Here is an 18,094-nt window from a genome sequence, read left to right as displayed (position 1 = left end):
AAACTTAACTTAGAGAGGATTGGGAAGCGCACGTCGGAAGCAAGATACTATACTAGATCAGATGAATAAAATGGGAGGTGACAGCTGATTTTTGAGAAGACATTTTAATGAAGTTTCTAAGTGAAAAAATAGTTGCTGACAGCTGTTGCTACTATGATAGCAGACAATTTTCTTGGCCTTTAACTAAGAAGGCATTTTGTCTTAACCAACATGTCCATATTGCAAATGCCAGACCATCGGCACATGCAGCACACAGTTCATGACATTTAAAACTTTGGGTGTTGGCCTTCTCTGCTCTTTTGTTCTTTCCAAACCTCCTGCTGCTAATATTTGCCTTTCAGGATTACATAGTAAAAGACAGGATAAATTCATTGGTCACAATTTCTAAAACATTAGTTTGCCAAAACTAAATTATATGTCACAAAAACAAATAGAATCTGAGCCTCAGTGCTTGTGTTTTTGCAGGATATGTGCTCCAAAAAGATGGTCAGGGAAGTAGGAGGGGGAAGCTGAACTTCAAAATGCAAAAGGCGAAAACATTCTGTTCACCTCCCTGATTCTGGGTGTCTCCTTGGCCTGCACACTCATTTGCAAAGAGAAGCCTTGCAGCACTCATTTTTCTGAGTTTTGATGTACTATCTATAAGATCTGTGGGCTAGCTTAGCATGAGGTGTCAGATGGTTCTTACTTCTTTCAACATCATGATGTTGCAAATGAGATGTACAGTTTGTCAAGCCAAAAAGGATGATTTAGTATCTGACATAATGCCAAACCAGGGCCCCTAGGGTCAAATCCAACTCACCACCTATGTTTGTGTGGCCCACAGAGCAAGCTGGCACTGTGATCCAGGGGACTAGCCAGGGTATCATCCTCCACCCTTATTTCCCCTCTACTCCCAGAAGTAGCTGCTGCTCAGGGTCCATACTGGTTGCCGGTTACACATGGGGGCCTCTGCTGTTGGCAACTCCTGGGCAGTGAGCAGCCAAGGACCCTCCAGCCTGCTTCCTGCTGAGCAGGTTTGGCTCCTCAGGAGGAGGGAAGAGTGTGCTGGAACCTGGGTGGCGGTCACTGAGACAGAGATTGAAACTGATCAAGACAGCATGCCCACCCCGAACCCACCACCGCACCCTGTTCTGCTCTGTGGCAGACCCCAGCCCTAGGGCTGGTCACTGTTCCTCTGGAAGTCTCCTGCAGATGGCATTGGGCACAAAGTTGCCCATCACCCAAGACCAGCCACCTCAGTAAATGGGACAGGTCATGGCAGGACCTCTCTCTTGTTATATCAGAATCTATACAATATCCCCAGTTTTGCCTCTTGGTTTTCAAAGTCAGAAATATGTACTACCTAGCCCTGTGTTGGAAAATCAGAAGTTCTTAATATGCATTCAAAAAAGAAATACAAGCTATATATTATATGTATACCAGAATGTACACACTTGTGAAAGCTGCATTAATTCTTTAACTTTTGTGTCATTTGCACACCAGCCTTGGTTATATTGGGTATTTGAATGCCACCTACTGGGCACAGATGGCCTCCACTCATTGGACATGATCATTCACCCTCTAGAACAGGGCAGTGACAGCTGTCATGTGCTTGCGTTGCTTGTGCTGGGTCACACTGCACATGGCAGCTGTCTGAAGGCCTTGAAACAAACCAAAAGGTGTTCTCTGCCACAATCACCATTTATCAGTTATGGACAAGCAGGGCTCCTCTGCCTCTTTGTGGCAGGGGCTGTCCTCTGCTGCGTAGTATGGTTCTCAGCATCCCTGGCTTGTATTCATGTAGTGGGTTCAATGTGATCCCTTCAAAAAGTATGTCCAAATCCCAACCCCTAGGACCTGTGAACATGACCTTATTGGAAAACAATGCCTTTGCAAATGGAATTAAGTGAAGCGTCTTGAGATGAAATCATCCTGGACTTGGGATAGGCCTTAAATCCAATGACAAGTGTCCTGCTAACAGAAAGAGAAGGGATATCTGAGACACACAGAAATAGAGGGAAAGGCCATGTGAAGGCGAAGGCAGAGAATGGAGCAATGCAGCCACAAGCCACAAAACGCTAAGGACGTCCTCCAGAAGCTAAGAGAGAGTCACAAAACATGTTCCCTGCAAAGTCTTCACAAGGTACCAATTCTGCCAACATCCTTTCAACTTCTGGCCTCCAAAAATGTGAGGGAATAGACTTCTGTTATTTAAGCCATCCAGTTTGTAGTAGTTTGATAGAGCAGTGTCAGGGAATTAATATAACTCACTAGATGCTAGGAGCTCCTTATCCCAGCTGTGATGAGCAAAATGTCTCCAGATATTCCCAAATGTCCTCTGAGGAACAAAATCACCCCCTGGTTGAGAACCACTGGGGTGGCATTATAGACTCTAGACTCTAAAGGGAAGAAATCTTCCATCCTAACCAGAAGGTAAATGATAGCCAGCCATCACACCAACTGAACCCAGGTTAAGACCTTCCACTTGCTAGCCAGATAGGAAAGGCATATTGAGGGAGTTGAAATGCAGAAACAACCAGTATCTTTCTCTCTGTTCATTAGACATCCTCTCTGAACCACCACTGGACAAGAGCAGGGGCCCTTTTTAACCCATTTTGATCACTAAACATTAAGAGAATTGTAATCATCACTTGTTTGCATAGTGCAGGGTGGGGGGCAGTTAGAAGTAAAGTCCAGCATCCTGGAGCTCAGCACCCTTACTCACTCAGGGAGGCTCTCCTTCACAAAGGTGTATTTTGGAGAAAATGCATCAATGGTCTGCTTTGCCTCCGGACCCTAAGCCTCTTCCACTACCAGTGAAATAGAGATGCTGACTTCAGCTCTATCTCTGGGGAAAATAGTAGGTGACAGTATTGTTGCTAATTAGAAGTGGGCTCAAGAGTCATGCTGCCTGGTTTCAAGTAAAGCTCCCGTGAGGCCCCAAACCTCCCCAATCCCCACAGTCCTCATCTGTACAAGGGGGTAGCCATGGCCTACCCAGCTCAGATCGAGTATTCGAAAATGAAAACATGGTGAATGTAAAAAGAACTCAGTCTGGAGTCTTACTGGTAGAGCAAAGGGGTCAGGAAATATTTGCTATTATTATGGAGAATAAAACCCATTCTTAAATTACCACACCAATTTGGTGAGAAAATAGAAATTACTGGTGCTGCGTTGAAGGCTCAACCAGAGGTGCACAAGGAACTACAACACCATTTTGCCTCAGCCTCCTTGAATCCCCCAAAAGGAGTCAAGTTGCAGTGTCCTGGGATTTGCCTACCAACCCAGAGTCTCCCTGTGAGAATTTTGGGCTGATGGACTTCAGCCACCTTGGATGTCACTTCGCAAAAGATTAGTATGCTCTATCTCTAGCTATATTTTTATTCCCCTATAGACATGGCTATTAAATGTACCTCTTGGATACTTTTCCACTAAGTAAATAGAATCATTTTCTTATACTTAAAAGAGAGAATCTATTAACCAAATCCAGAAATACTGAAATTTAATCTCATTTGTATGCTCTCTCAACACTGAACACCAAAAGAATTTTCCAGTTGGTGGAGCATTTTTCCCCTTTGATGTGACATGTTCAGCAAAGTCATGAGCATGGATTTTCTGAGCCACTAGTCTCTGCAGATTCAGTTTGATCAAAGATGCACCAGGCCTAGGAGAATCTTGAGATTCCACCTTCACATTCTGTCTTTGGAAGTTCAAGATCTCTCAGCTGAGCAGCCCTTCTCAGGCTGGGAAACACCAAGTTGATTACCACTTTCTTTTGACATGTGACATTTTATACAATGGTGGATCTGTCTCTTGTGAGGAAACACTATATGTCTCCAGCAAACTCTGCCAGGATTATTTTTTAAAGATTTTATTTATTTATTTTTAGAGAGAGGGGAAGGGAAGGAGAAGGAGAGGGAGAGAAACATCAATGTGTGGATTCCTCTCACGTGCCCCTACTGGGGACCTGGCCCTCAGGCAATGAGTGGGAATCAAACCAGCAACCCTTTGGTTTTGCAAGCTGACACCCAATCCACTGAGCCACACCAGCCAGGGCTATTTTCTTGATTTATTCTAGGAAAAAAATCAGAACTGAAGAACAGGTTTTCAGCACTTATCTGTTCTGCAAAAATATGTAATGATTACCATCAATATACAAAATACTAGAACTGACACTGAAGAAAGGCAATGGAGACAGAGCTCCTTGATCTTGAGAAACTCATAGATTTGACCAACAATCCCAGTTTTCCCCTTCAGAATTCCCACTTTAGGAATCAATACTCTATATTAGCTCTGATCTGAAGAAATAAACTAGAACCACAAGTTATCACATCTGCTTTCAGAGACTGTGCTTTGGAACTTAAAATTAAGCTATTATGTAAAGCAAGGCCTGCTCTCATGAACTCTCAGAGTCAAACCTGAATGTCAAAGTGCAGCTCTGAAACCATCACAGGCTCACATGGTCCCACCCATCTTGGAAACAGCATGTGCTTGGCAGTCACAGTCTCGAGGCCCAGTAATTGCACAAACATGCTCAGCTCAATGGCGTTTATTTCCCCCACAACAGCCCTTGCTAGGAGTCTGCAATCACTGTTTATCCTTTCCCATGTCAGTCTGCGGGAGGCCCCCTCTCTGCTTTTCTTCTCCCCTTGGCAGCTGGTGCTGTGTATGTTTGGTTGAAACAAACATTCTTTCCCGGGGCATGCACGTCTGTCCCCTCTCGGCGACCAGCACAAGGCCTTGAATTATGTATGTCTTGGTGGGGTTTTCACATGGGGAATGGCAATGCTTTGGAGGGGAGGCACTGAAAGGGACTGAGGACAAGGCTGAATTCTTTCACCCTCATGCCACACTGAGGTGTCCCCTCCCCTTGACGAGCCTTGACTGATGATGCCTCTCTGTATTCCATCTCGGGGACAATTTGGAGCTCACATTACAATATGACTTCTGGAGACTTTGAAGTTCCAGCTGCAGGGGTAAAAGCACTGTAGTGATTAGGGGCCCAGCCCTCTCTGGAAGGGGGATGGCTGTACAATTGAATATGAAATGCAATTAAAAGGAGCACCTGGGCTGAAATCAAAGCACAAAATGGGACTTGGGCTCCAAGCAGAAGAGGGCTCATTCAATCACACAAGAATGTTCAGCTCTAAAAAGTGCTTGATTCAGGAAAACCCAAAACTTTACAAAACAAAAAATGAAACAAAACCAAAAAGCCCCTCCAACTTTGCCGGCACAGGAAAGGGATGCATGAATTGTTGCTAACAGCTCCTGGGCACACGTAGTCCAAGCATGTTAGCAGAGGCTCCCTCGGACGCTGGTGAGATCTTCACTTCTTCCTGCTGCCCTGGTGTCTTCATACTCTGCCAGGCGGCCTTGACTTCTTACTTTTTCCATCCCTTCTCACACTCATTCTGCCCCTGTACATCCAGGGCTAATTTCCCAGAGGCAAGGCCTGTTCCAGGTGCATATTCTCAAACTTGAGCTGCATCCTAATCAGCTGTTCAAACTCAGGTCACTGGGCTCTGTCCCAGGACTTTCTGGTTCACTAGGTCCAGGGTGGGGCAGAAAACATGCATGTCTAACAAGCTGCTGGTGGACCCTGCTGCTGGTGGGCCAGGGACCGCACTTTGAGAACCAGTGGGTTAGGCCAACCTGTTTGACTAAGAGACTTATGTGAACAAAGGTGGGTTGTCATGTTGTAGGAAAAAAGATCCTGGACTTAAAGGCACCAAGAAGAACCAAGCTTCAGCTCTAATCAGACTGTCACCAGGCTATATTTACTTGGGTGAGCCCCTGGAGCCAGAGGTTCTCAAACCTGACCATGCTTTAGGTCTTGATAAAGGTGATGCCAGGCCCCACCCAAGAGTGGTTGAATCAAAGTGTCCAGGAATGGCCCCAGGGCACCGGTGAGCTATAAAAACTCCACAGCTGCCTCTGCTATGCTTTAACCTCTTAGAGCCTCAGCTTCTTACCCTGAACAATGGGTATCATCATTTTTATCTCACAGGATCATTAAGAGGAATAAACACAAATAAATGTGAAAACCCCTTCAAAAATGACAAAGTACAAGTCAAAGGTTAGGGGTTGCTTTCCCTTGCGGAAAACATATTTAAATTTAATAGAGATCACTGATACCTCTTCATATCCAAGTCAGGACAGAGATTTCTGGCACAGGTATAGCTGTGGGGGAAACTTGGAAGGTAGAAAAGCATTTGAACATGTTCATCCTATTCCACTAACATGCACATCTTTACTTATTTCTGTTTTAAAATCTCTCCATATTTTCCATCCAGTCTAAGAAAGAAAGTTATATTACCCCTGATGGCTATCCAGTGGCTTGGTGACCCTAATCTACTCTACTTCAGGAGTCGGCAAACTTTTTCTGTAAAGAGCCAGATAGTAAATGTTTTAGGCTTTGCAGGCGAGGCAGCCTGCCTTTATTGCAGCTGCTGAACTCTGCCACTGTAGCTCAGAATGAGCCACAGACAATTCAACAACAAATGGGCATGGCCATGTGCAAACAAAACTTTATTTACAAAGACGGGAGGGTGGCAGGCTGCGTTTGATCCACGTGCTGTACTTTGCCAAGCATGGCTCCAAACTTTCAATAAAGACACAAAAATGTTCAGAGTCAACTCAAGAAGCCACCTGGGAGTCTTTCTAATGAGATGGAACAAGCAAAGATCACTGAGGAAGGGGGACAGGGCAGATCATGCAGCCAGCTGAACCGAGGAGCATTCACTTCAAAATCCCCAGCTGGTGTGAGATGTGTGCCCAGGTAAGATAACTGTGATCTTTCCAGGAGCCTTGTCATAGTCTCAAAAAGAGGCAAATGTCCCCTCTTCCATAAATTGTTGCTTTCTGCTTCCCCAGCCACATAGACACACTAAAGCCTGTCCCCAGGCCTTAGACTCCCCACCCTGTCTTTGCCTACCACCAAGGAGTTTCACCCAGCTTTATGAAAAACTCACCAAAACTCCCGAACCCTCCCATTCCTGGCAGGGCTTCCCAAGGGCTGGCACGTGGAACCCCAGTCCCATGAAATGAAACTTACCGATTCAGTTAGCCACAAAATCCACTCTTTTCCTCGGGCACCTAGCAGCATCCTGCAGAAACAGTGCCTCCTGGAAGCACTTTGGGAAGTGCATCCCCACCAGGTGGTGATCTGGTGGTCCTCCCCACGCTGTAATAACTACCTGAGACTCCTGCCCCATGGAGTAACTGGGCACTGGGCAACATCCTGGAGAAAATGCCTTGGTGATCATGTAGACCACCCATAGCCATTCTTGTAAAGGCTCTAGTCTTTCTGGGGACAGCCTGGGTTTGAGAAATGCTTGAAAAGGAAACCTGTTCATCAAAAGGAAGCCAGCACCCATTTCCACTTGGGTGACTATTAGCTGGAAACAGGTGGAAGCCCTAAGAGTGGGTGTGAGTGTGTGAAATCAACATGGAGCCCTGCAGAAGGCAGGAATGTTCTACCACTGGCAAGTGTCCTCGGGACGCAATCTGTCTGGCACTCTGCAGGACAAGAATATATGTATGTGCTTTCAGTGCTCTCACAGACTCTGTTTGGACCGAGGACAGCTGTGTAATCTTTGGCATATGTGTTCCACAACAAGCGCTGGAATGACATAGAAATTGCTCCCTTCATTCTGTGAGCCAAACCCTGAGTTTGGGGGGTTGGAAATCCCCACAAGGTGCACTTTCCTATTGCTCATTTGGAAAGAAAAAAAAAGCACGTCTTTAATGAAATGCAATTTTTAAGAAACTGCCAAAAATAGATGCTCCCTATCTGCCTTCACAGATGGTAGCTTCTTCCTAGCCAATTAACTACCGATGAACTGGGAAAGAGCTATAGCAACAGGCATGCCAGGCTCCCCCGTGCTCAGCCAGCCTGATTGTCCCGGGGAGACACAGGAGTTTCTGGTCCTGTCTCAAGACATGAAAGCTCAGGAAGAAGGCCGCCCAACCCCAACATTTCTGTGCAAGGCCATTCTGGTTCACTATAGCTAAACTCCCAGAATTAAACCTGGTGGGTTGTCACCTTTCAGACAAATCATGTTCATTTATTCTCCCTCTCTGGTTTTTAACTACATAGTGCTGAATGGAAATATCCAAGGCCCACAAAAGGCTGGTTTTTCATGACTTTTACTAATGAGATGTATTTCTACATTAACACCATGCTGGTGAGATTGTTATGTCTGGAAGTATAGTGGGTATTGGGTTTTTACATTGTCTGAAAATTAGCAAGTTACACACAGTCTTGTGTTTCATGAACTCTTGATCCAAATTTTAAACTAATCAAGAGCTCAATATTTACACATATTTATACATTTCTGCCCCCCCCCAAGCCAATACAAAGCTACAGAAAAATGGAATTTCTTACCAAGTGGTTTCTTTTCTAATGATTTCCTATTAATTTGGAGTCGGAAAGAATTTTTTTGACATTCCCTTAAGTGATCTGAGGTTTAGCTTGTTTTGTTTCATTTTGTTTTTTTTTAAATGACCTCAGAAAGAGTTGGAAACACAGGCAATTGGTTAGCTCAATCTGTGTTTACTTGTAGGGGTGTTGTAATTAAAATGAAGTGTAATGTGTCCTTTAAGGACATAAAGTTAATTAATTAACAATTAAAGCTACTGGGAGGGCTTCATAACAGGAGATAATATCTACCATTTGTGTGGCCTATTCCAAGCCAAGCACTTTACAATAATTAAATCACTTAATTCTCACAGCTATGCCACTGGTCAAGAACAGTAGTTGGCTCTACAGAGATGGGGAAACCCAGGCTCAAAGAGGTTCAGTCCCTTTGACAACGTCACACAGCTAAGAGGCAATGGAGCTGGAATTCAAGTGCAGTTGTCTAAGTCAGTGTAACTCCCTGAAAGCTCAATACAGTATTGAAAGTTGGTTAGAATGCTGGTTATGTTTGGTCTTAGGATACCATTAGACCACAAAAGTTTCCAGACATGGCTTTAATACCACTGATATACCAATGGCTTGATTTATGTCTCCAACCCTGATTCCCCTCAACTCTGCACTTGAGTGTCCAACTAATATCTCCAATGTAACACTTCCAAAATAGAATTGTTTGCCTAGTCTAGCCCATCTCAGTAAATGGCAAATTTGTTGTACCATTTTATATCCACTCCACCAGCAAATCTGTTGGCTCTCTCTTAGAAATGTATATGGAATTCAAGAACCCTGGGGAAAGCCTCCATCATAACTCACTTACTGGCAATAGCCTCCTAGCTTCTAGTGTTGTTTTATGACATCCTAAATGGTTCATGTACAATGCAAATCAAATTATGTCATCCCTCTGAATCCCATGTCTTTACCTGGCCCTACAGGCCCCTGAAGCATCTATGTATATCTACCTTTCCCCACAAGGCAAGACAAAACCAACTTGAAATACCTCACTCCCTCCCCAAGGACCACACATCCTGCAGCCACTTGCCCGTAGCAGGTCCTCAGCGGGCTAGACCTGTTTCCACCTCAGGACATTTGCACTTGCTGTCTCCTCTGCTGAGGATAATCTTCCCCAAGCTGTCCCTGGGACTGGCTCCCTCCCTAATCAGAGGGGACTCCTCTCTCTGCCTCTTCCAGGTAAAACATATGTGGGCTTTCTTTGTGCTATTTTGTTTCAAATTTTCTGTGAAGTTGAAATTTTAAAAATAAAAATATGGTAGGAAAGAACATAATTCAAATCCTACATTCTCAGAGTAATAAATAAAAATGTTCTGTTGAAATAATGAAAGAATGAATGTTAGACCACTACTCAAGCTGTGCTCCCAGGCTCCATGCACAGAGCAGACACACAGATGGCCTAAGGACAATGGTCCTACCCCATCTTGGGAAATTGTAGCCTCAGTCTGAATGTTTAGCTGGCCATCATCCACCAGGCTAAGAACAATGGATTTTAAAGCTGACCAAACAAATGTCACAATCTTGCATGACAATGTTAAGACAGGTCTCTAACTTGGCCAGATACTTCAGCAGTCACCAGAATCAGGTAGAAATGCTGTAAAATCAGCATCTCTTCCATTTACATTGTGCTTCTTGAGAAGTCTGTGCTTGTTATATTTTTAAAAATAGAGTTTAAATATTTAATTTTTAATAAGGTGCCAATGTTTACACAGTGTTACAATAAAAAAAATTGCTTTGTGGTTGCTCCAACACCAAATGCAAATAGATCTCATAAAAATTGCACGTAGGCTCGTTCCCAGCACACCAAGGCTGTTGAAAAGCTCGTTATGACCACGTGGGTGAAAATGGAGTCTGCTTCATGCTCCCTGAGTTAGGCATACAGCCTCTCCCTTCCTGTAAATCATTGCAGAGGTTGGAAGCTGAGTCTGATAAAGCACTGCCCAGTGAGATTAAAACAGAGATGTACTACGACAATTATGTAATTCACTTCTCCAACTCAAGTTTCTTCTCTCTTCAGCTCATCACCTGATAATGAACACTGAGTAGTATTTGCATGTGTTGATCACTTAAAGTAGCCAGCTCTCACCTAAGTAAAACAAACTGCTCAAAGTTTTTCAATTTCTGTGACTTATTAGGACCAAAAATGTATCTACTGACCTGTCTTCTCCTTTGTGAGATCTTTGGGAAGGACTGAATGGAGAAATTTGAGATTGCCTTTTCGTAAGTTAACAGCAAACACTGAATGCTATTTGCTTCTAGCACATTCCCTTTCTCTAAAAGCCACACACACACCTGCATTTCCAGGTGGTGTCTGACTTCTACGACACAGTTCCTTTGTAACAGGGAGAGCAACAGATAGGTCGATGAGCCTACTTAGAGAACTCCTTTTCCTTTGTGTACTTATGTCTATTTACATTTAAAAAACAATTCAGAGAGAATCCAGTAAGTTCTACAGATGTCTAGAGCCTTTGGTTCTGGAAATGTTCCTCTGAAAAATGTTTATTTCATCTCCACATTCCAGCTCTACTCCTCTTGCTCATTAGATCACCAGGTTAAGTGATGAAGTGCTACAGTAAATATTTTGTAAATCCCTACCCATGTGCTTTTTAACAAGGAGTGACGAAGTTGAACAGCATGTTCCCCATGGAGTGTGATGGGTGGCTGAGTAGACTACAGGGCTGAGTTAGGGCTCCAGGTAAGGAAGGCAATTGGCTCTTGTAGCCCCTCTTGCAAACTCCCCCATCCTTGACCTTCACCTGCCTGTCTGACTCTGGCCCTTAGTTGAGAAGAGCCTGGACCCCACAACAAATTGGAGGTTCAACTTATGAAGGAAAACAAGGTTAGGTTATTTAACTCAAGTAACACTCCCAACTGTTCCCTGTGAATTCACAGATGTCTCTACGTTAAGCATTGGGGTGAAAGACATAACTTCCCTTGGTGACTTTGGCCCAGAGGGAAGTACCCTCTCCTCCCTCTATGGCCTCAGCTGGAGGAGAAGGTCATTCTCTGGTGTCACTGATCTTTGGCTGTCTTTTCACTGTTTCATGTTCCCTACTGAAGCTCCTTGTTTTCAGCTAAAAGGCTATCCTGGATTACCTAACCCAGACTATGACTAATACTCTTTGGAACGCCACATGGGAATAAGAGGGGAACTACATGAAGCAATCCCTAAGACTTTTTCAGATTTAAAGTCCAGGAAACTCCAGCTTCACTTGCATTTGTTCCATGGAAACCCAATAACAATACTAATATTAGGATCTGTTACTCAATATGTACGTGCCATGGATGAAAGAACAAATTTTGTTCTATTTTAAGAGTGAATACTGAATTCCCTACTCCTGTATGTCCACACTGAAGTAGCCATCTGATATTATTTTGGAGGGAGCCAATTACAGAAACAAATTGTCCATAGTTTGTCAGTGTGATCTAACTTAAACTTTTTAAACATATCAACTAGAAATTGTCATAGAAAACCACTTTTAGGTAGGTTTTTATCCAAGATTAACATTTTTATTTGGGCTAAGAAATTGTGGAATCTGATTAGGAATTCTGTGTCACATCTGAAAGAGGAGTGGAGACTGTAAGGTTAGAAGAGAGTGTTCAAAGGGCTTCAGCAAACAAAGGTAAAGAGGATAGGAAGGACAATGACAGGGGCACAATGATGGCATCCAATACAGCAGACAACACCCCCCCTCCCAAGGACCAATACCCCTTCCTCATTAAGAGAATCTAAATCTTGTTCAGAGAGTAATATGCCTCACTAAACGCTGTCCTTCCCAGACTCACATGTAGCTGGGGGTGCCAGGTGACAGAATTCTAGCCAATGGGTGAAAGCTGGGCATTTCTTGGACAGCTTTGCTTTCTTGATATTATCATTGCGCCTGTTATTAGCCTCCTCCTGCTTAGAAAGCAGACATCACACCAGCAGTTCAGTAACCATCTTGAGACTATGCCACAAAGGATGGTGGGAAAAAAATACCAAGGAGTGTGGACCCTTGATGATACTATGGAGATGATAGTCCTGGGTATGCAATCCCAGGTTTCCTATTCAGCTCATCACTGTTGATTGGATTTTCTTTGATTTGCAGCCAAATGCACCCTTGATACATCAATATCCAATAATGATATTGAGAAGGATGAGGATGACGCAGTGAAAAGAGAACAGACTAAAGAGAAAGAGCAACCAGGATAACTCTTATTCACATAGATCATACAGTGGACCTAAAAAACATAGCTTAATTTCTTCCCCCAGAAAAGACAGAAGTCCTGACTGAAAGAATAAATGCATCATTACATTCAATACAAAGATGCCCAATGCACAAATTGGCTGTCTAGAATTTAACTCCGTCCTTCTGTGCTTTGATTGCTGGTATGAAAATGCATGCTTATACATTAAAGCTGGGCATTTTGCATCCTACAGAGAAGAGAATGGAACAGATTTAGAATCAATTTAGTATTTCTCTTGCAATCCATTTGGAGGAGTTCCCACTGAGAACTCATATGCCTCACCCTCTCTGCAGTCATATTTCTTAAGATCTGAGAGGGAAAATAAGTAGTAACACTGGGTAGCCTGTTCTGATTCTTGTATAGGCTATTTGGAAATTAAAGCACACTTATGGCAAGCTGGCAGCATATAGGATATGGCCCATAGAAAGTGCTGCACTGATCAATATTTAAGAATGCGCAGGCAAAAGCAATAAATAAGCAAATGCGATGAGGATGCAAATCAGTGATTGGGTGTGTACACTCTCAAAACAAGAATGAACCCCTTTGCATGGAAGGGAATACAGTGCAGCACTAAATGTTCCGATTGTTCACCAGGCAGTCCCAAGATGTTGGACTTGGAGAGAGAAATGATTTCTTCATACTCATCATAACAGGTGACCCTGATGTAGGTTCAGAAACTGATGGATAAGTAAAATAATAGACTGAGAAAAGAAGCAAAAAATGGGGTAGACATGCATGAACCCATACTTACAGTTTTCACTATGTTCAAATTTAATTTCTTTTTCTATTCCAACAAAGTAAGTGCAAATATCTTTAGTCTGATTCAGTAACATAGCAGCAAAACTTCAGGAACCAGTAAGTAAGGACACCGACACACCAATAGCCCTTTGCCTTATGGACTCAAAGCTTCACAAACATCAGCCTTGAACAGAAGGGCAAACATTTGTTGATTCAGCATTTGTGTTCCATGTCCCTGTACAAACCACATAGTTTACACCCACCCACATGCCCCCATAGCAGTTAGTAAAGTCATTAACAAACACAATTTGAAACTTATAAGGGGTTAAAGCTATAAAAATGCCTACTCATTGATGTATTTTTTAACAAAAGGTTTCATCTGTCTTCCCTTCCTTTCAAACAAAGCTTTTGGATCATTCTTTAGAATTATAACACATCATTTGTTTACTTCTTTTAAAATGACACAGTTGTATTTTTCTCATAATAATTGCCATCTTGTTTCTAATTAAACATGATGGATTCGGGATCCTGGTTTGCCATCTGGGCCATATGTCTCAGAACATCCTTTTTTGTGATGATGCCAAGAAGTCTCCTGGAGAAGAAACAAAATAGAGAAAAGAGGTCAACCTTGCAGTACTGACTCATGTCTGTCCCTTAAAACCAGCGCCTCTCTCACTTTTCACCTGGGCATACAGAGAGACAACGTTGCCAGATTCCCTTACAGTTGGATGTGGCCAACTGAGTGAGCTCTGGCCAGCGGTATATGGGTAGACATGAGGGATGCCCCTCCCAATTTGCTCACAGATTTCCTCATACTCTCTCTCCTGATCTACCGAACAGAGGCACAGGAGCCAGTGAAGGACTCTGAGGTAACATGGGTTTGATTTAGGAGCCACCAGATTCAAAGACCTGATCCTTGCATGACTGTGTGTTTACAGAGCCCAGTCCTGCTACAACCCACACTGGATGTGACACGGGGGAGAAAATAAACCTGACACACCAGGCCACTGAGATCGCAAACTTGTTTATTCCAGCAGCAAACTTGTGATGACTAATACTCCTAAATTTCAAGATGAGAATCCATAAAATAAAAGGGTTTTATCAAAGCCATCGTCAAAACTTGCCCACCCCACAGAAATTCCAAGTGTAAGGTATTTTAAGTATAGTAACTGATGCTATTTTATATCTATCTTACTAGGAGGGTACAGTTTCACGTTCATCTCGGACTACATCTGTAAATTACGTCCTCTTCCAAAATTCCATTGCTTTCAACTTAGAAAAACAATACCACCTGCCAGGGTCACTTGTGTAGGGCCGCCTAGACAGTACATTGCACAACTCCAGGGAGAGCCCTTCACAAACACTACTGTGTAAATAGTGCCCCCCAAATTATGCAGTGCACACTTGGATGTCCATTCACAACACCCCTTGCTTTGCTCTTGATTTTATTAAATATTTAAATGACCACCTGCTGGAACAGATCATGCCTTCTAGCTAGGTACAGTGAAGGACTTGAAAGAAGGTGATATACACAACTCCTTTGGAGAAAAGAAGTTCCATTGCAAAATTAGTTTGCAAAATGCTGCTCACCATGTCTCCATCAAATCCAAGGAAATGGGAATGGAGAAGTAAACTATGGCAGTCTGACACTGTGGGATACTGTAGAGCTATTAAAATGACCAGCTTCTCTGTATCTGTATAAAATGATGATGTACCAAAAAAGCAGAAAACACAACTGTAACACACTGCCATTTGTCTAATTAAAGCCAAATCAGTCAAACTCATCTCTTACTAATAGAAAGTAAATATTCAAAGGGAATTCAAATATTCAGAGCAGTATTCAAGTCAGTTACATCTGGTAAAATGCACACTGATTCGTGAAATTATCATGCCAAAATTCTGACTTCTTTGTCCCTGGTCACATTGGACCTTAAACAAGTGATTGATTTCTTGTGTTAGTTTCTCTATCACACTGGGGGAGACAGCAGATACTACCCCTTCCACATTATCACATAGGAACAACTCAGGAGATAGGAAAAGAGTAAAAAGTGGCCTTTAAAAGCATGTTTTAAAAAAAGAATAATGACAATATAAATGACAAAACACTGAAATAAAGCATCATGACTCTATCACGATAATCAAAAAATTAGGAAAAATGTAGAAAGCAGAATAGAATTAGAAAACCAACATTTTGCAACCACGATGTAAGAATTAGTTCAGTCAATAATTACCAATGGCCCTGGCTGGCGTAGCTCAGTGGATTGAGCGTGGGCTGCGAACCAAAGTATCGCAGGTTCAATTCCCAGCCAGGGCACATGCCAGGGTTGCAGGCCACGGCCCCCAGCAACCGCACATTCATGTTTCTCTCTCTCTCTCTCCCCCTCCCTCCTTTCCCTCTCTAAAAATAAATAAATAAATCTTTAAAAAAATAATTACCAATGGATTCCAAAAGCACTGGGTAAATGCCTGCTGGAAAACAGAAAATTCACGTGGTCTCAAAGCATCCCTCCACAGATTACTTACAAAAAGAAAAATGTCCCTTTACAAGTGAGGGTTCCGGCCATCACCACCTCATCCAAGTGATGGAGCTTATCACCAACAAAGTCGGAAAAGCTGACATTATGACATCATCTACTTTGAAATGTTGCCAAAAACTACTTAAACCAAATCAAACCATGAGGAAGCAATCAAACAAATTCAGAATGTGAGACTACTGGTCTGGACTCTTCAAAAAAAATCTATGTCACAAATAACAAACAAAATAAGGCAGGGAGCTATTTTAAATGAAAGATGAATGAGGCAAAACAACCAAATGCAATGTATGAACCTTGAAGGAATTCTGGATTGAAATTTGGTATGAACTAGATATTGAGTGATAAACTGAGCTATTATTAATTTTGTATAATTATGGTTTAGTGGTTATGTAAAATGAGTGCCCTTACTCTTAGAAGATACATGCTTCATTCATAATTTCCAAAACTTGGAAGCAACCAAGATGTCCTTTAGGAATTTAAATAGATAAATAAACATGCAGACAATAGAATATTGTTCAGTGCTAAAAAGAAATGAGCTATCAAGCCAGATAAAGATGTGGAGGAACCTTCAATGAATTTTGCTAAGAGAAGCCAGTCTGGGAAGGCTGTGTGATTCCAATTCTCTGACATTCTAGAAAAGACAAAGCTAAGGAGATAGTAAAAAAAGACCAGTGGTTTCCAGGGGTTGTGGGAAGGTCAGAGAAGGAGAGATGAACAGGCAGAGCACAGAGGATGTTTAGGGCAGTGAAACTGCCCTATGTGATACTCTGTGTGATACTATAATTGTGGGTACATGCTGTTCTCCATTTGTCAAAACCGATAGAACATGCAACACTAAGGGTGAACTCTAATGTCAACTACAGATCTTTTCACAACAATATATTGCTATTGGTTCATCAACGGCAACAAAAACAATGCACCAATGAAGATGTTAACAAGAAGGGAAACTGAAGGTACAAGAGAGGGAATATGGGAACTCTGTACTTGCTGTTCAATTTTTCTATAAACCTAAAACTGCTCCAAGAAATAAAGTCTATTAATTAAAGAAAACAAAACTCTTGGAGGGGAGGGTTTTGCTGAAGGGATATGGGTAGTGAAGAAGGATAAAGTCTGGAATTGTTTTTCATTCTAGCTGTTTAGAGCTACTTGACTTTAAACATGTTCACATGATACTTTAAATATGTTTCTGAAATTTATCAAAATGCAGTCAAACTGACGATGCCCCAGAAAACCAGATGCTGTTTACTAAATCTTCCAAACTGAGTCTGAGTCCTGACTCAGTCTACTTGAGCTGCCATAACAAAGCACCACAGACTGCGTGGGTTAAACAACAGAAATGTAGGTTCTCACAGTTACGGGGATTGGAAGGTTGAGATCAAGGAGCCGACAGGGTTGATTTCTGCAGAGATCTGTCTCCTTGGCTTGCAGACATCTGCCTTTTTGCTGTGACCTCACATGGCCCTTTTCTCTGTTTGAGCATCCCCAGTGTCTCTTCCTCTTCTTATGACGACACCAGTTCTATCAGATTAGGGTCCCACTCATGACCTCATTTAATCTTAATTATTCCCTTAAAGCCCATATCTCCGAATAGTCACATCAGAGGTCAGGGCTTCAACGTAAGAATTTGGAGCATGGGGATGACATAATCCAGTGCATAACAGCCTTCAACTCCCTTTAATATAAAAGGCGAATAGGTAGAAGGCAAGCAGAATGCCTATAACACACCACTAAGACAGTGTGATCACAATAGAAATGGGAGCAGGTGTGAGCAGTTGGCCTCGGAAAGGTGTGTCCGGACACGGTGGGAAGAAGTTCTGCTGCTGGCAGTTGCTGGCTGATAGATAATCCCTCAGCTTCAAATGCTCTTTTGTTCTCTTTGAAATGTGTTTTCTGCTTGGAAGCATGGCTCAGGACATGTGCCTCTGAAGCACTTGGGTAACACCACTTAGATTAGATTAGACCCATGTCCCTCAGTGGATGACAAGCCCCTGGTCTTTATTTTTAAACACTTCTTGAGCCTTTTCCGGGTCTCCAATCAAATAGATCCTCAGTGAGATGATCAAACCAATGTTGCTTTTAAAAAATATGACTTGTTGGTGTTTGCAAAGTGCTGAGAACTTGCCTAGACCACACACACACACACACACACACACACACACACCACTCCTCCCATATCTTTAAAGCCTGG

The 18,094-nt window shown here is 42.7% G+C and overlaps 1 protein-coding gene across 4 annotated transcripts in view; it reads right to left on the bottom strand.

Moving 5' to 3' along the window:
* Positions 1-11,891: 11,891 nt before the first annotated feature.
* The window catches only part of CLCN4 (chloride voltage-gated channel 4), a 55,215-nt gene continuing 49,012 nt past the window's right edge, over positions 11,892-18,094 (bottom strand). For all 4 annotated transcript variants that reach the window (XM_028522271.2, XM_028522272.2, XM_036016286.1 and 1 more), the window contains one exon: positions 11,892-13,964. In XM_028522271.2, coding sequence (XP_028378072.1) covers positions 13,874-13,964 — 91 coding nt within the window. In that variant the 3' untranslated portion in view covers positions 11,892-13,873. The remainder of the gene's footprint in view (positions 13,965-18,094) is intronic.

Source organism: Phyllostomus discolor, chromosome X, assembly GCF_004126475.2.
Source record: "Phyllostomus discolor isolate MPI-MPIP mPhyDis1 chromosome X, mPhyDis1.pri.v3, whole genome shotgun sequence".
NCBI lineage: Eukaryota > Metazoa > Chordata > Mammalia > Chiroptera > Phyllostomidae > Phyllostomus > Phyllostomus discolor.
This window is presented reverse-complemented; position numbering and strand designations above follow the sequence as displayed.